At 40.9% G+C, this 15,846-nt stretch overlaps 1 protein-coding gene across 1 annotated transcript; it reads right to left on the reverse strand.

Moving 5' to 3' along the window:
* Positions 1 to 1,997: 1,997 nt before the first annotated feature.
* Positions 1,998 to 9,394, reverse strand: LOC115154936 (protein CDV3 homolog). Its single transcript, XM_029701660.1, has 5 exons — positions 8,938 to 9,394; positions 7,743 to 7,819; positions 7,473 to 7,603; positions 7,141 to 7,303; positions 1,998 to 3,562 (listed from the first exon to the last, which is right to left on the reverse strand). The coding sequence occupies exons 1-5, from the start codon at positions 9,142 to 9,144 to the stop codon at positions 3,433 to 3,435; spliced, it is 708 nt and encodes a 235-aa protein (XP_029557520.1). The 5' UTR covers positions 9,145 to 9,394; the 3' UTR covers positions 1,998 to 3,432.
* Between the last annotated feature and the right edge of the window lie 6,452 nt (positions 9,395 to 15,846).

A 15,846-nucleotide genomic window follows, 5' to 3' on the forward strand; every position in this document is an offset into this window, starting at 1 on the left:
TGAGCCTAAATTGTAATAACATTTAAGGCTCAACCCAAAATGGTGATCTAAAATATAATTTATTAGACCATGTGCATTACTATGCTTACTGAAACACAGTACTTATGCCCCAGTTGCCAATACTTATGCAGACTGGTTTCTCAGTGTGGCTTTTTATTTGAACATCTAGCTTACCTGTAAAACAGTTACTTTCAGGTTAAGAACTCACAGGACACCCTTCACAAGGACCACTGTTTATTTTTTGTTAAACTGTTCTTTGATTAAGAGTCCTCAAACATTTACTACTTCCACCCACATTGTTTTGGCAGAGGACCATAGGCTGTGTAACGTGTTACAGTGCCCTCCACAAATCTCTACATCTCATTTTGATTGGCTTTGACAGAAATTAACAACTCCAGCTCTTTTTAGTTCTCACCCTCTGTTCAACCTAAGGAAATGCAAGCATGCTTATTCTTATCTAAACCCCCTGACCTTTGAGATAACCTCATTGGTTCGTTAGAGGAGACAGATCAGGTAGTTTGGAGCCCAAAAATAAAAAAAAAATCAGACAGCAGCCACTGACTGAAGCTCTCCAGAAACCACGATTACATGTCATAGACCTGCTCTATAAACATTTCAATAAGTGCTGAAATAATATACTTCATATTTTTTGGAACAACCTTTGAGGGCATCGATCTCTACGGGGAGGAGGGAGAAAGATGGGTGAGTTCCATGCTGCAGAACAAGGCAAACTTCAATGCCTTGGACTGAAGCAATGCAATGAGTATAAGAGAAAGCAAACGGATGCAGTGCATTTGGAAGATATTCAGACTCCTTGACTTTTCCCACATTTTGTTACATTACAGCCTTATTCTAAAATGGATTAAAATAGTTTTTTCCCCCCCATCAATCTATATACAATGCCCCATAATGACAAAGCAAAAACAAACAAAAAAACACATTTACATAAGTATTCAGACCCTTTACTCAGTACTTTGTTGAAGCACCTTTGGCAGCGATTACAGCCTACAATCTTGGCACACCTGTATTTGGAGAGTTTCTCCCAGTATTCTCTGCAGACCCTCTAAAGCTCTGTCAGGATGGATGGGGAGCGTCGCTGCACAGCTATTTTCAGGTCTCCCCAGAGACATTCGATCGGGTTCAAGTCTGGGCTCTGGCTGGGCCACTCAAGGACATTCAGAGACTTGTCCCGAAGCCACTCCTGTATTGTCTTGGCTGTGTGCTTTGGGTCGTTGTCCTGTTGGAAGGTGAACCTTTGCTCCAGTCTGAGTGCTCTGGAGTAGGTTTTCATCAAGGATCTCCATACTTTGCTCGATCCTGACTAGTCTCCCAGTCCCCATCGCTGAAAAACATCCTTTTACTGAGGAGTGGCTTCCGTCTGGCCACTCTACCATAAAGGCCTGATTGGTGGAGGGCTGCAGAGATGGTTGTCCTTCTGGAAGGTTCTCCCATCTCCACAGAGGAACTCTGAAGCTCTATCAGTGACCATCGGGTTCTTGGTTACCTCCCTGACCTTCTCCCCCAATTGCTCAGTTTGGCTGGACAGCCAGCTCTAGGAAGATTCTTGGTGGTTCCAAACTTCTTCCATTTAAGAATGATGGAGGCCACTGTGTTCTTGTGGACAGTCAGTGGTGCAGAAATGTTTTGGTACCCTTCGACACAATCCTGTCTCGGAGCTCTACGGACAATTCCTTCACGGCTTGGTTTTTACTCTGACATGCACTGTCAACTGTGGGACCTTATATAGACAGGTGTGTGCCTTTCCAAATCATGTCCAATCAATTTAAATTTACCACAGGTGGACTCCAATCAAGTTGTAGAAACATCAAGGATGATCAATAGAAACAGGATGCACCTAAGCTCAATTTCAAGTCTCATAGCAAAGGGTCTGAATACTTATGTAAATATGTATATAAATTTGCTAAAATTTCCAAAAACATGTTTCCGCTTTGCCATTATGGGGTATTGTGTGTAGACTGATGAGAATATTTCATCCATTTTAGAATAAGACTAACGTATCAAAATGTGGATAAAGTCAAAGGATCTGAACTCTTTCCAAATGAACTATGTAATCAAAAATGGACAGCAGTATGACAGGCCATACTTACTGCGGTCAATTACAGGCATTGAGTACAGAAGCGTCATTTTTGGGACGCTGTAGCTAATGTCTTTGCACCTGTAACAATGTCAGTCTACTTCACCTCTGTCCCACCTATACACAATGGTGTAAGTACATAAACACTATGGTGAAGAAACAGCCCTCCAAATAAAACAAAACCAAGAACTCAGGACCGAATCCTCAGAATGCTTTAAAAAAAGTCATCTACCAAAGTATTGACTTCAGATTAGAAAAGAGGAGCTTAAATAATGGTTTGCCAATGTTAATAATCAAATAAAAAAGGGTGAGCAAGTCAAACAGTGGATATGAAGGACAGTCGGTGTAATCTGACAAACTACAACTCAGCACTACATTATTGAACTTGGGAGGTTGGTTTCCTTTTAAGTGGTGCGATCCAGGCAACAGCCCATGAGGCGACCAGAAAGTTTCTCTCCAGAGGACGAGGCAGTTTCTCTTTACACTAAGGCCACTTTTAAATAGTAATTCTGAATGAGGACCCGTGTTCACAGATCTTTGTAGGAGTCCCTTTTTTGAGGAAAACAAAAGTTTCTAAGTGAAAGAGCCTGGTGGTTCTCTCTTCTGCAGGGCTAGTGTTTGCCCTACTCACCACCAATAAGAACAAAGTCCCCGCTCAACATGGTCACCACAGCCATGCGACCGAGATAGTCAGTCCCCCCCCCCCCCCCTCGTGGGTCCAAAACATAACTCACGCACCGCAACAAATACAAACCATGTGCAGTTCGGGTTATAACGATCTCGCAAAAAATACATCCATTCTCAACAGTCCATAAATTCATCTTGCCCAATTTTGTGTCTTCTTTGATCCTCTGTGGCTTTATCAAAGCAAGTTGAAGTCCAGAGAGAAGTTGTATCATACAACTGCTGCTCTGAATACAATCCACAAAAGACAACCTAAAGTTGCCTTTGCTGTTGTTGCAGCTGCAGTGTCATTCATATGGGTGTATCATAAAGATTTGATATTTCAGTTGATCCCCGTTGCCACAGCCCTTTTGGATGTAGTCCTTCAGTTTTGCCAACCAGGTGCTTTGTGTATGTACTGTATATACACGTGAATGTATTGACATAGTGGGAGTGTGTGTAGATGTAAAGTGTGTGTCAGTGTATATGGTTGACTGTGTGAGGTGTTTGTATGTATACTGTATGTATTGTACTGTGTGAGAAGGAGAGAAGGTCCAGTGTGGTGGTGGCAGCAACACCAGTGTTTGTTCTTAGGACTGCGCTGTAGTTAGGTACACAGCTGTAGTTCAGCTCCCTCTGGCAGCTGGGTAAGACCACGCTGGCTGTGCAAGGCACTACTTGTCCCCCAGGATGGCATACTGGTTACCAAGCTCCAACTGCTGCAGGGAAGCGCCACTGCCGCCCTCCTCTCGGCCACGGTTTTTGTGCTTCACAACCTCAAAGGTCTTCTCCATCTCTCTGTCCCTGAAACCCAAGCATTGGACATTGAAACAAAGTTTCTATACTGTATTGTTATTTGTCACATGGTTAGCAGATGTTAATGCGAGTGTAGCGAAATGCTTGTGCTTCTAGTTCCGACAATGCAGTAATGTCTAACAAGTAATCTAACAATTCCACAACAACTACCTTATATACACACACACACACACACACACACACACACACACACACACACACGTAAAGGAATGAATAAGAATATGTACATAAAAATATATGAATGAGTGATGGCCGAAGAGCATAGGCAAGATGCAGTAGATGGTAGAGTACAGTATATACATGAGATGAGTAATGTAGGGTATGTAAACATTATATAAAGTGCCATTGTTTAAAGTGGCTAGTGATACATAATTACATCAATTTTTCCATTATTAAAGTGGCTAGAGTTGAGTCAGTATGTTGGAAGTCTAAAGGCTTCCGCATACATAGGTTCGGTTCGCTCCTAGCAGAACTCAGCTAGGTGAAACGACACTGCTTGTATACCCCTTAAAGACCGTCGCTTGAAAAACAAGAAAATAATATTACTGTTGTTTGTCCCTCGAGCCACCGAAGCAACAGCCAGAAACACTTCCTCAAAATTGTCAGAATTAATCCAAGATAAATAAAGAAATTCTGCCCAAGGAAGCCTTAGTCGCATAATTTTACATTTAGCTAAAATGTTTGGTGCAGTGAACAACGTTGCATGAAAATTAGTCGTCTCTCGCAGAGACTACACTTCATGTTCCCACTCATACTACACTCATATAGTAGTACTGATGACCAATCACCAACGAAGGGGCGTTGACTTCGGCTATCGAACTTCGACATCGAGAAAAATGTTGCGCGCACTAGGGTTGACCCCAGTTAGTCAACTGGTTGATTGTTAGGCTGTCGGTCGACGGAGATTGTTTTAGTCGATAAGTAACATTCAGAAAGTATTCAGACCCCTTGACTTTTTCCACACTTTGTTACGTTACAGCCTTATTCTAAAATGGATTGAATTGTTTTTTCCACCTCTGATCAATCTACACACAATACCCCAAAATGACTAAGCAAAAACAGGGTTATAGAAATATTTGCAAATGTATTAAGAAAAAAAAATAAAACATGTACATACTTTGTTAAAGCACAGTTGGCAGCAATTATATCCTCAAGTCTTCTTTGGTACAACTTCAACTGTATATAGACAGTTGTCCAATCAATTGAATTTACCACAAGTGGACTCCAAAAATCTCAAGGATGATCAATGGAAACAGGATACATTTGAGCTCAATTTCAAGTGTCATAAAGGTTCTGAATACTTAAGTAAATAAGGCATGTGGTTTTTTTTGTTTGTTTTTTTCCCCCCCCATTCTAAAAACCTGTTTTCACTTTGTCATTATGGGGTACTGTGTGTAGATTGATGAGGAAAAACATTTAATTCATTTTAGAATAAGGCTGCAATGTAACAAAATGTGGAAGTAGTCAAGGGGTCTGAATACTTTCCGAATGCATTGTACAAACACCTCATTGAACTAATCCATTGCGGAGACCTAGACTAAAAGCAAATTTATGCTTGATCTGAAAATGTGGTTGGAGACTCCATATGGAGGGTGTGAAGCAATTGCGGAGCCTCCAGAGGCATGCAGAGGCCAAATACAGCTCCGTACTGCATTCCCATGCACCTCCCAAACATTGTAACAATGCAGTACAGCTCCGCATTTACATGATTCGTTGACGGTAGGTGGGGGCGGTACATCCTGTAGGAAACACAAACTCACTTCCTTGACAACAGCTCTGCACTTCTCCACGAAGCGCAAGTATGAACGCCCTGACTTCTGCCGAGGCCGTATCACCGCAAATTCTACATGGTTAATGCAGACTTCGAATTGACTATGCACCCAGACGTACAATGCACTTCTCTCTACAGAACGCGCCAACTTCTGCACATTCATTGTTTGTGTTAGGTTGTTAGTGTATATCAAATCCCCATGACATAACACCAGTAGTACATTTACCGTTAACTCCTAATCTACAATGTTTGTTACTATGGTCACAGTAAATTATATTAATGCATTCAATATTATTATTCCAGTCTTCCTGTTATCATTGTCGGTGGACACATTGTAGCATAAGTTGTGCACTCTGCAAACACTTGTGAGAAACAAGTTTTCGTTCATTTCATTAACAAGTTGTCAATTTAGTCATTGTCTTTTGTTTGGAGCGCTCTTGTCAATGTTGAGTAAGCCTATAGGCTACATGGCCTGCGCGCAAATGTAGGCATATAAATGTGCACATTTGGGGATCTGATCGTATTTCTTATTGGCCTTAACGCACCACCACTAATGAGCTGATGAGCTTCTCAAAGTAATGTTCTCACTTCAAACAGCAAGCAAATTAAGTCTGTTTTTACATCCATTGAGAATTACAATAGTTCCTCAATGTATTTGAATATCTTTCCAGCTGTCTACCTTTTGATAAGCACTCAGTGTGAAAGGGAAAAATGTAATTCTCTTACCCAGTGGAAAAGTCGTAAACTAGGCCTACCTGATTACTACTTATTAGTGCTTGACTTGGACTGAAATAGGTACTCATTTTGGATGCTGGTACTGTTTATATTTAGGTGTAGGAGCTCCACAATACTTTTGAGCTAATATTCTATAAGAGGAACAGGAGCTCACCTAATTAGAACATTTGAGGTTCCGGTACTCCGCTCTGGTGAGCTCCTGCCCAAGTCAACCACTGCTTCTTATCCCTTGTGCAAATGGCCTACAGCTGTGTCTGTCCAGAGCTCACTGGCGGAGGAAACTCTGAGGGCAGGCCGGACCCAAGTTAATACAATGTTTCAAGGTTGTTGCAGACAGGCCATGTGTAGCTAATGTGATTTATAGGATATTTATTTTTAAAATCAGGATATTTTCTACCTGCAGGCTGCAATGTTTTTATTTGTTGGCTTTATGTAGACTATTTTTACATAGTTGGCAATGGCAATAGGTGTTACGTTTTAGGTTTGTATCTTTTATATTTGGATAGAATTTTTATTAAGCACATGACAATGATTGAGATATGAAGAGCTTATTATAAATTAAATGAAACTGTTTCACATAACTGCCACGCAGGTAAGATAAATTGGCATTCCACATGAGAAAGGTTGCCGACTCCTCGCGTAGCCTATTACCAGCAACTTCAGGAGAGTAATGGCAGAACCTGCAAAAACCAGCAGGAGTGGGAGGAGAAAGGTTTCTCTCTTCTGGATATCTAGGTCTCTTGAGGCATTTGTCTTATTTCATCAAACCGTAATCTTAAAAAGCATCAGACAAGCTCAATGCATATAGTTGATTTTATTAAAACACATAGGATGTGTCTATATGGAAAAATATAGACCAATCGATAAGACTACTTTTGGTCAACCAAGATTTGTTTTAGTTGGGGACAGCCCTAGTGTGCACGAACAGCTGAAAAAACATGCCGAACAGCAAAATGAACAAAAACGTCACAAAATTGTCATAATATATGCGCAAACTTTTCACCTGGGAAGCATGCAACAGGCTTAAGATGAGTGCTATCTGAAGTTGAGGTTCACTCACCTGCGTGTCTCCACATGTTTGGAGCCGGCCCTGAGTGAGGGGAACTGTGTGTCGCTGAAGATCTCAGGGGGCCCCTGGTTGGGGCCACGCTTTGTGGTAGTCAGTCGGGCCCCTGGGGGGCGGTACACCCCAGAAGGCTTGGACTCAGGCACCTCTTCCACTTCTGTAGAAGCAAAAGCAGAGATGAAGCAAACCAGTCAGTGAAAACAAAGGGCAAGGCTCATCATTAGTAAGCACCTAAATATCTATTGGAGTAACCCACATACATGTACATATACACTACAATAAGAGTATGTGGAAGTGATACATAGAGTGGAGAGAAGTATACCCACCAACAGAGGCAGCGGCTGGGGGCGGGGCACCAGATTTGTTCCAGGGTCCAGACATTTTGTCTCCACTGACCAGGATGATCTCTCCATCCTCACCGACCTCCTCCTCATACTCCTCTTCCTCCTTCTCATCACTGTCACAATCGCCAGAGAAAACCCAATCAACAAAAAATGTGCCACTAGTACAGATGTTTAACATGTCATTAGGGTAGTGCCTACTGTTTTCTGCCTACTGAATGAATGTGACCCTGTCCCCCTTATGTTCAGTTTTACCTTATCTGCAGAGCCTGCAGTCTGAGTCCACTGTAGTCCACCTCCTTTGCCTCAAACTCCTTCCACTCCTCGTCCTCCTGCAGACAGAGCACACAGTTTATCAGTTACACACCCCACTAACTGACGGTTTAGCAATCCAAGGCTTCATAGTTCATAAATATGCGTTGTCAATCTCAATTTCGCATGTAAAATTTGACCATGCAAAGGAACGTATGTCAAGGGGCCAAATAACTAGAAACTAGGATCTGGATACAGGCCACGCCCTGACTTGGGACAGTCGTCACAACATGTCACAACCTCTGCACAGAACCTCACCAGGGTGACACCCTGATATCAATTAGCTAAGGTATCCCAGAGAGGGGACAGGTTGACAGTTAACGTTAGATCGACACTATCAGCTGCCTAGGCTTGTTGTGAGGTTATCAGAATCATAATAAAATGTGCATTTGGTAACTAGCTAACGTTATCTGCTGCAAATGCGACTTACTAACATTATCATCAGTAAGTTATTTATACTCTCAGTGCATTTTTCCGCACAAAGAAAGGTTCTGAGTCTAACCGCTGCAGTCCCCATTTCTCAGGCTAACCATCTGTAAATTCTGAGAAGATTAGAGGCCTAAGCATCTACTATTGCGAATCGTGCCAACTAGCTAGCAACATTACGGGCTGGCTATATTCATCAATAGTATTACAAGTCGTCACGATGTCATGATTACTAACTAACGTTAGTTAGCTAACGTTACGCCCTAGCCTAGACTCAATCCAATGTGTGACCGTTTTCACCTGAAAACATGCTACATGCTAGCCACTTGTCAGTTAACGTAGTTCTCTAGCTGATTAACGTTGACCAATCGACAAAGTTGACACTGTCGCGGCCTAAAGTTATCTAGACATGTCTGCTCACCGTCTGGAATAAGTATTGAGCTTGCTGGCTTATCTAGCAGCGAACTAAATTATTGGATTGCTGTTTGAGGAACTAGTTAACAAACGTAAGGTAGCTAACCTTAAATATGTATCTCCAGAAGTCGTGTGTTAGGCCAGTATAATAACTAGCCAGCCATGGTTTATTACTAAACAGCCACGAGTCATCACTGTTAGCGGGCAAACTAGCTAGCTAGCAACAGTTTGATTTGGCTAGTAGCAGCAGTAAGTGCCAACCGCTAACAGTTACTGGCGCGGCGCTAGCCAACGTTACCTTCTCCGGCTGCGCATCTTGATTTTCATTTTTCGTGCCGGACTTCTCCTTTTCCTTCTTGTTCTTTTTCAATACAATTGGTGTGGGCCCAGATGCGACTTCCTTTCCCTTGCCTCCCTTTTCTTTCTTCTTTTTTTTATCCCTCTTGGCAAAGAAATCCTCCAGGCTCTTCTCCGGCGCAGCACCACCAGTCTCTACATCCGCCATTTTCTTTAAGAAATGAATGCTAAGCAATGTCAAAACGTCTCTTTAAATCCGTTGATAGGGAGGGTTTAAATTCCTATTCGAGCACAGCAATCAAACAACTCCCCTTCTATCGTGAGCAAGAAAATGTACCTACTGCCTGTCTTTCAATGTGCCACATTATTATAGGGGTGTGCGGCTCGCTCGCTGCTATTTGACAGGCGAACCGGATGTGCAGCCAATACTCTCCAAAATGCCCCGGATGAACATGAAGAGAACATAATGGACATGCTGAAGAACCAATTATATTGCATGTCTTTTTTGCTCACCCTATAATATTAGCCCGGTAATAATCTGGTACCACACCATGAGGTCTACTGTGGTAGTCTTCACGGATCAATTTATTGTGTTGATTATTGACTAGTTGATCATGGAACAGTAGAGAATCACTTATATTTTATGTATTTATGAGTATACTTGTTTTCTCAAAGCCAGCATTCCAAGTATTTACAGTACAGGCACTGTGGTAGTCTACACTCTGGATGTGACCTTAGATGAAAACGTCGGTATTTCTGCTCCCCGTTCAATGACAGTTTACAATTAAAAATATGTATATTGTGTGTTACTTGTTTCCAGTAAAGGAACACATGTGGGATGCCACCGTGTGAAACTATGGGCTTAGCATGGGACTGGGCTGCCCATAAAGTGGTTTATTAGACCTACTATTGGGCTGGGGCACACCAGCATATCTTGTGTGTTGAGGACCTTCAGCAAAGAAGGCCACTCAGCAAGGAAGAAGCCACTGCTCCAAAACTGCCATAAAAAAGCCAGACTACGGTTTGCAACTGCACATGGGGACAAAGATCTTACTTTTTGGAGAAATTTCCTCTGGTCTGATGAAAATAAATATAACTGTTTGTCCATAATGACCATTGTTATGTTTGGAGGAAAAAGGGGGATGCTTGCAAGCCGAAGAACACCATCCCAACCGTGAAGCATGGGGGTGGCAGCATCATGTTGTGGGGGTGCTTTGCTGCAGGAGGGACTGGCGCACTTCACAAAATAGATGGCATCATGAGGATGGAAAATTATGTGGATATATTGAAGCAACATTTTTACATTTACATTTTTTTTTTAATTTTAGTCATTTAGCAGACGCTCTTATCCAGAGCGACTTACAGTAGTGAATGCATACATTTCATACAATTTCATACATTATTATTTTTTTTTTCCTGTGCTGATGTCTTGACATCTCAAGACATCAGTCAGGAAGTTAAAGCTTGGTCGCAAATGGGTCTTCCAAATGGACAATGACCCGAAGCATACTTCCAAAGTTGTGGCAAAATAGCTTAAGGACAACAAAGTCAAGGTATTGGGGTGGCCATCACAAAGCCCTGACCTCAATCCTATAGAAAATTTGTGGGCAGAACTGAAAAAGCGTGTGTGAGCAAGGAGGCCTACAAACCTGACTCAGTTACACCATCTCTGTCAGGAGGAATGGGCCAAAATTCACCCAACTTATTGTGGGAAGCTTGTGGAAGGCTACCCGAAATGTTTGACCCAAGTTAAACAATTTAAAGGCAATGCTACCAAATACTAATTGAGTGTATGTAAACTTCTGACCACTGGGAATGTGGTAAAATAAATAAAAGCTGAAATAAATCATTCTCCCTACTATTATTCTGACATTTCACATTCTTGAAATAAAGTGGTGATCCTAACTGGCCTAAAACAGGGAATTTTTACTAGGATTAAATGTCAGGAATTGTGAAAAACTGAGTTTAAATGTATTTGGCTAATGTGTATGTAAACTTCAACTGTATATCCCTGTTATATTCCTCAACCTCATTTTGAAGCTGCTGATTCTCAGCCTCGACTCTATGCAGTTTGCTTTTCAGCTGTTCAAAATCCATTGAAGACTGAAGGTGGATACTTTTTTAAGGACCTGCTTTCAATGTGCCTTTAAATGGTTTGATAGTGGAAAAACACATATTTTATACTTTTGTCTTAGCGCTGTCTTTTCCTTTTTGGGGGGGCTGGGAAGCTGTGCCACTATGCTCCTCCCAGCTGCAGGCAGATTCTCAGGCTTGTTTACTTGCTTTAGCTACACTCTAAATATTAGGGGTTCAACAAGGGTTCTTGTAAGATCCTTAGAGTTCTTAGAAGAACCTTAGGGTTCTTGGCACTGAAAATGCCCCCCAAAAGGTTATTCCAAGAACCACATAGGAGGGTGGGGTTCATCGAGGAACCTCCTTAGTTGGTGGGGGTTCTTGCAGGAACCTAACTGCCCAACTGAAAGGTGCAGGCACTTAACTGACAAATGTAAAGATCTCAATTTAAGGTAAGGTTTGTCCCTTATATGATCTAAATTGATATTGTTTTATGATTATACCATCTATCTTTTCATATTTGTGCAAATCTTTCTAAAACAGAAAATGGACACAATTCAATGGATATCAATCAACAAAAAGGTAACAATATGTAGGCTATAAGAATATGTTCATGGCTAGCTGTATTTGGGTGCAGATGACTGAACTGCTCACTTTTGTGTCTGTAGGTATACAGACAATGAGGCATTCAAAGGTATTTCAATTGGTATGTTATGCAGATGTCATTTACCATCCTCCTTCCTTACATCTTCAATGAATAGCCCATAGGCCTCTACGTTATGGACAAGGTAAGTGTATGAAAACTATTATCAAAACAGGTTTTTTCATTCACATTCACTACAAAAACCAAGGTATGAATACTGTTGTGTGCATATTTTGTTAATCATCGGTATAATGACTCTTTTTGGGATTCACAGACTTCACCCTCCCTACACCTCTGATGAATAAAACAGAAAACCTGTTCTATCACCATGCACTGCAAAATTATTATGGCTATCGATACGGAGAACATCAACACATTAACAAGCCATAGGATATACCTATTGGACTTTAGGCTCTGCTGGGAGTTCACCTCATATTTAGATTGTTTTATTCTGCTTTGCCACTAAAATCATAGTAAACACTGAGAACTAAAATATTGTGTTATTGTTGTTATGCATATTAATAATAATAATAATAACAGGGGTGGGGGGTTAGTTCAAAAAATGAACCCCAAAATGTTATTTGAGGATCCATAAAAGAAGGTTCTTTGAAGAACCCTTTTAAAGGGTTATTCGAAGAGCTTATAGTGGTTCCCCCACAGTTTCAATATGAAGAACACCTAACGGATACTCCAGGAATCTGAGTGTAGTGTGTATCACTTGCAAATGCTTCACAATGTATTTCTTTGTAGGCTATAACCTTGAAATAATAGGCTAATAATAGGCTATAGCCTAAATAATACATTTTCCTTTCTTCTTAGGCTACCTGTCTGGCTCCTGACCTATTTACAGTGTTTATATGCTGTTTAATACTACATGTAGCCTATTTGAAATGATATCATATATCATATTAGGTATAATATGATCTGTACATCATTATTGAGTTAGCCAGAATTCAACAGGTGCTGTAGCCAAGACATCCATGCTTTAACCTGCACATTTAACTACCGTACCTCCTTGCCCGTCCAAATAAAATATTGAAATATTGATCATTTATTTGACCGAGACACGCGCCGACAGTCTCATAAAGCATCCGAGGGAGCGAAACCTCGCCCGTCTGTCTCGGTGTATCTGATGCTGTCTGGAGTGGACAACAGAGTATGGCATGTCATACTTTTTGGGTTACATATACTAAGACGGAGGAGCGCTGTTTCGCTCTCTAGTTTCAGCGGAGAGGAAGAGGCGAGGCGAGAGGGCTCACTCTTCTCCAAATATCAGTCCTGAATAAGCCAAATGCATTTCTATGGACATAGTATGCAGACTTAAGCTTGTTGCCTGCATTTCCGGAACGACTCGCTTTGTTAGGGCAGAGACATGATCATCTCGTCATTATATGCTGGTTTCCCCTAAAGTACATCGATGTTTTGCCAAAATTATATAATTACTCCTGTCTAAATCCAATAATTAAAAATACTTTACCAGAGAGCTTGACTTAGCCACAGAGGATCATTCACTTCATTGTGGCAATAGGCCTAGCTGATTATTGAGTTGTGGTTGTCAATGAAAAGCATCGAAAATGTGTGAAGATAATGTGTCTTGAATATCATTTAAAGTGTTGACAAGAAGGGGAGGGGTGTGTGGCGAAGATGTCGGCGTCTCTCCAGAATGCATGCACTCAGCTCTCCAGAATGTGCTCCGCTGTCTCCCGATACATCTTGCACATTCATTGTTTCATTGTGTGAATTGTTTGCCCCATGATTGTTTCTTTTTTATAAATTCCCCATTACACATGTAACCAGTATGCCTAGTAAATGGTACATGTACCGTTAATCGCCATCATTTGGTTATATTAATTTATGTCAATGCATGGATTACAGGAATTTACCATTCTCATTCTCGGAGTGGAAATGTTGTTTGCAGAGTTCACAACCTGCTACACTTGTGAGAAACAAGTTTTGATTTATTTTATAACAGTCATTTTGGAATTTTGTCACTTTTTTCATTGTCTTTTGTTTGGAGTGTTCCGCGTGAGCAATGAGCATGTGTGTGGTTTCTCTGTCCATGGAGCGCAAGCGCCAGAACATGCCAACCTGCTGAGTTGATACGTTGCACTTCACTAGTGATAGTTCAAGTTGCAAGTCAAGACAGACAGAAAGGAAGGCAGACAGGCGGAGCACAGAGATCAATGCGATTGAAATAACCAGTATTTTCATCAGGATATTTTCTATTGTTTTTATTTGTCGGCTTTAATGTTATGTGTTTTACTTAGTTGATGGAAGTTATGGGCCTAGGCTACTGCTGCATTAGTCTATAGGCTATCTTTTGAGTTCCATAAGCTAATTTCTTTAGCCGCCACTGTCCAACTACTTCGTTCTGGCGCCGGCCCTGCTTCATGCTAATTTGATTTGCCTGATGTTAAAATTCACCAGGTTAGCCTATTGGCATTGGTGGAAAAAGTACCCAAATTCCACTTGAGTAAAAGTAAAGATACTTTAATAGAAAATGACTAAAGTGAAAGTCACCCAGTAATATACTACTTCAGTAAAAGTCAAAAAGTATTTGGTTTTAAATATACTTAAGTATCAAAAGTAAAAGTATAAATTATTTCAAAATCCATATATTAAGCAAACCAGATGGCACAATGTGTTTTTTTAATTTACAGACAGCCAGGGACACACCAACACGCAGACATCATGTATATAGAAACAAAGCATTTGTGTTTAGTGACTGCCAGATCAGAGGCAGTAGAGATGACCAGGGATGTTATCTTGATAAGGGTGTGAATTGAACCATTTTCCTGTCCTGCTAAGCATTCAAAATGTAACGAGTACTTTTGGGTGTCAGGGAAAATATAGAGTAAAAAGTACATTCTTTTCTTTAGGAATGTAGTGAAGTAAAAGTTGTCAAAAATATAAATAGTGAAGTAAAGTACAGATACACCAAAAAACGACTTAAGTAGTACTTTACACCACTGACTTCAATACATGCAGTTCTGTCCTTGAAACATTTAATTGAAATACTGTAGAATTCCATTCATTCCTATGGAGGACTGCTCCTACTAGGGAGCGCCATTACGGCCAACTGATGGCTTCAAAGCCTCTTAATGGCCAGTACGTAGCATCAGCAATCCAGGGTTTATATAAGACATTGGGAGTCTGTGTAGTGATTGGACTTGGATCAACTCATATAGCTAGTTACCTTAGCTGTTGTGTTCACTAACCTGCTACTGAACCGTGACATTAACATAGTGACATATTGGTATTAAAAGACAGTAACGTATTCACCTCATTGCGCTTGCTAGTTTGATTGTATTGACATTCCCAGCCTTAGTTACATTAGTCCATAATGTCAATTGTTTTGAGTAATTGAAACTGAAACAGTCCATCCCGAATAGATGGAGGCAGCAAACAATGTACCAGGCCAGCTGTGATTTACAACCTGATAGCAATATTGATTGGATTACCAAAAAATGTATTGGTGAATTATATTAATTATGCATTGAACTTTATCCATCTATTCTGCCAACAATGCTTTACTCTACGTCATGGAATTTTGAGTCAAATAGAGCCTATTTTTAAAACCTCTTATGAAGTTCGTTTTGTAGCATAAACTGGGAATTTGATATTTTTTATTGACATGATTGTCTGTTTGTATCATATCTGCAACGTAGTTAAAATGCTGTCAGAACCACTTCACTTTGCATACCGTAAGATGGCGCCGGAGAGGATGACAGACATTTTATGTGCCCCCAGCTGATTGTGTGTTTTTGTTCGTAACTTATTTTTTTACTAATTTGTACATAACGTTGCGCCTACCGTCTCTTATGACCGAAAATAACTTCTAGACATCAGGACTGTGATTACTCACCACGGACTAGCAGAATCCTCTTTTTCCTTTCACGACTCTGACGAGCCCGACGCAAAGGATACACTGCTTCCTTGGGAACAGGCCCCGAGTGAAGAGGAGGTGGAGAAAGATGGGGCGAAGGTCGGGCTGCCTTCTGAGAATTCGTAGGCGATCAAATAAACCCCCACTCCATTCTGCTAGCAAACGTGCAATCTTTGGACAATAAAATTGCCAAGTTATGCAGAAGATTAAACTACCAACAGGACATTAAAAACGGTAACATCTTATGCTTCACGGAGTCGTGGTTGAACGACGACAAAATCAAAATACAGCTGGCTGGTTAGACGATG

This window comes from Salmo trutta, chromosome 2 (assembly GCF_901001165.1).
Source record: "Salmo trutta chromosome 2, fSalTru1.1, whole genome shotgun sequence".
Lineage (NCBI taxonomy): Eukaryota > Metazoa > Chordata > Actinopteri > Salmoniformes > Salmonidae > Salmo > Salmo trutta.

What these genes read in the sequence shown, in the direction of transcription:
- LOC115154936 (XM_029701660.1), bottom strand. Translation starts at nt 9,144, where the DNA reads ATGGCGGATGTAGAGACTGGTGGTGCTGCGCCGGAGAAGAGCCTGGAG. An exon ending in CTGCAGGCTCTGCAGATAAG is followed by an intron (nt 7,604 to 7,742) that starts GTAAAACTGAAC and finishes CGATTGTGACAG; the next exon opens with TGATGAGAAGGAGGAAGAGG. An exon ending in AAACATGTGGAGACACGCAG is followed by an intron (nt 3,563 to 7,140) that starts GTGAGTGAACCT and finishes CTTGGGTTTCAG; the next exon opens with GGACAGAGAGATGGAGAAGA.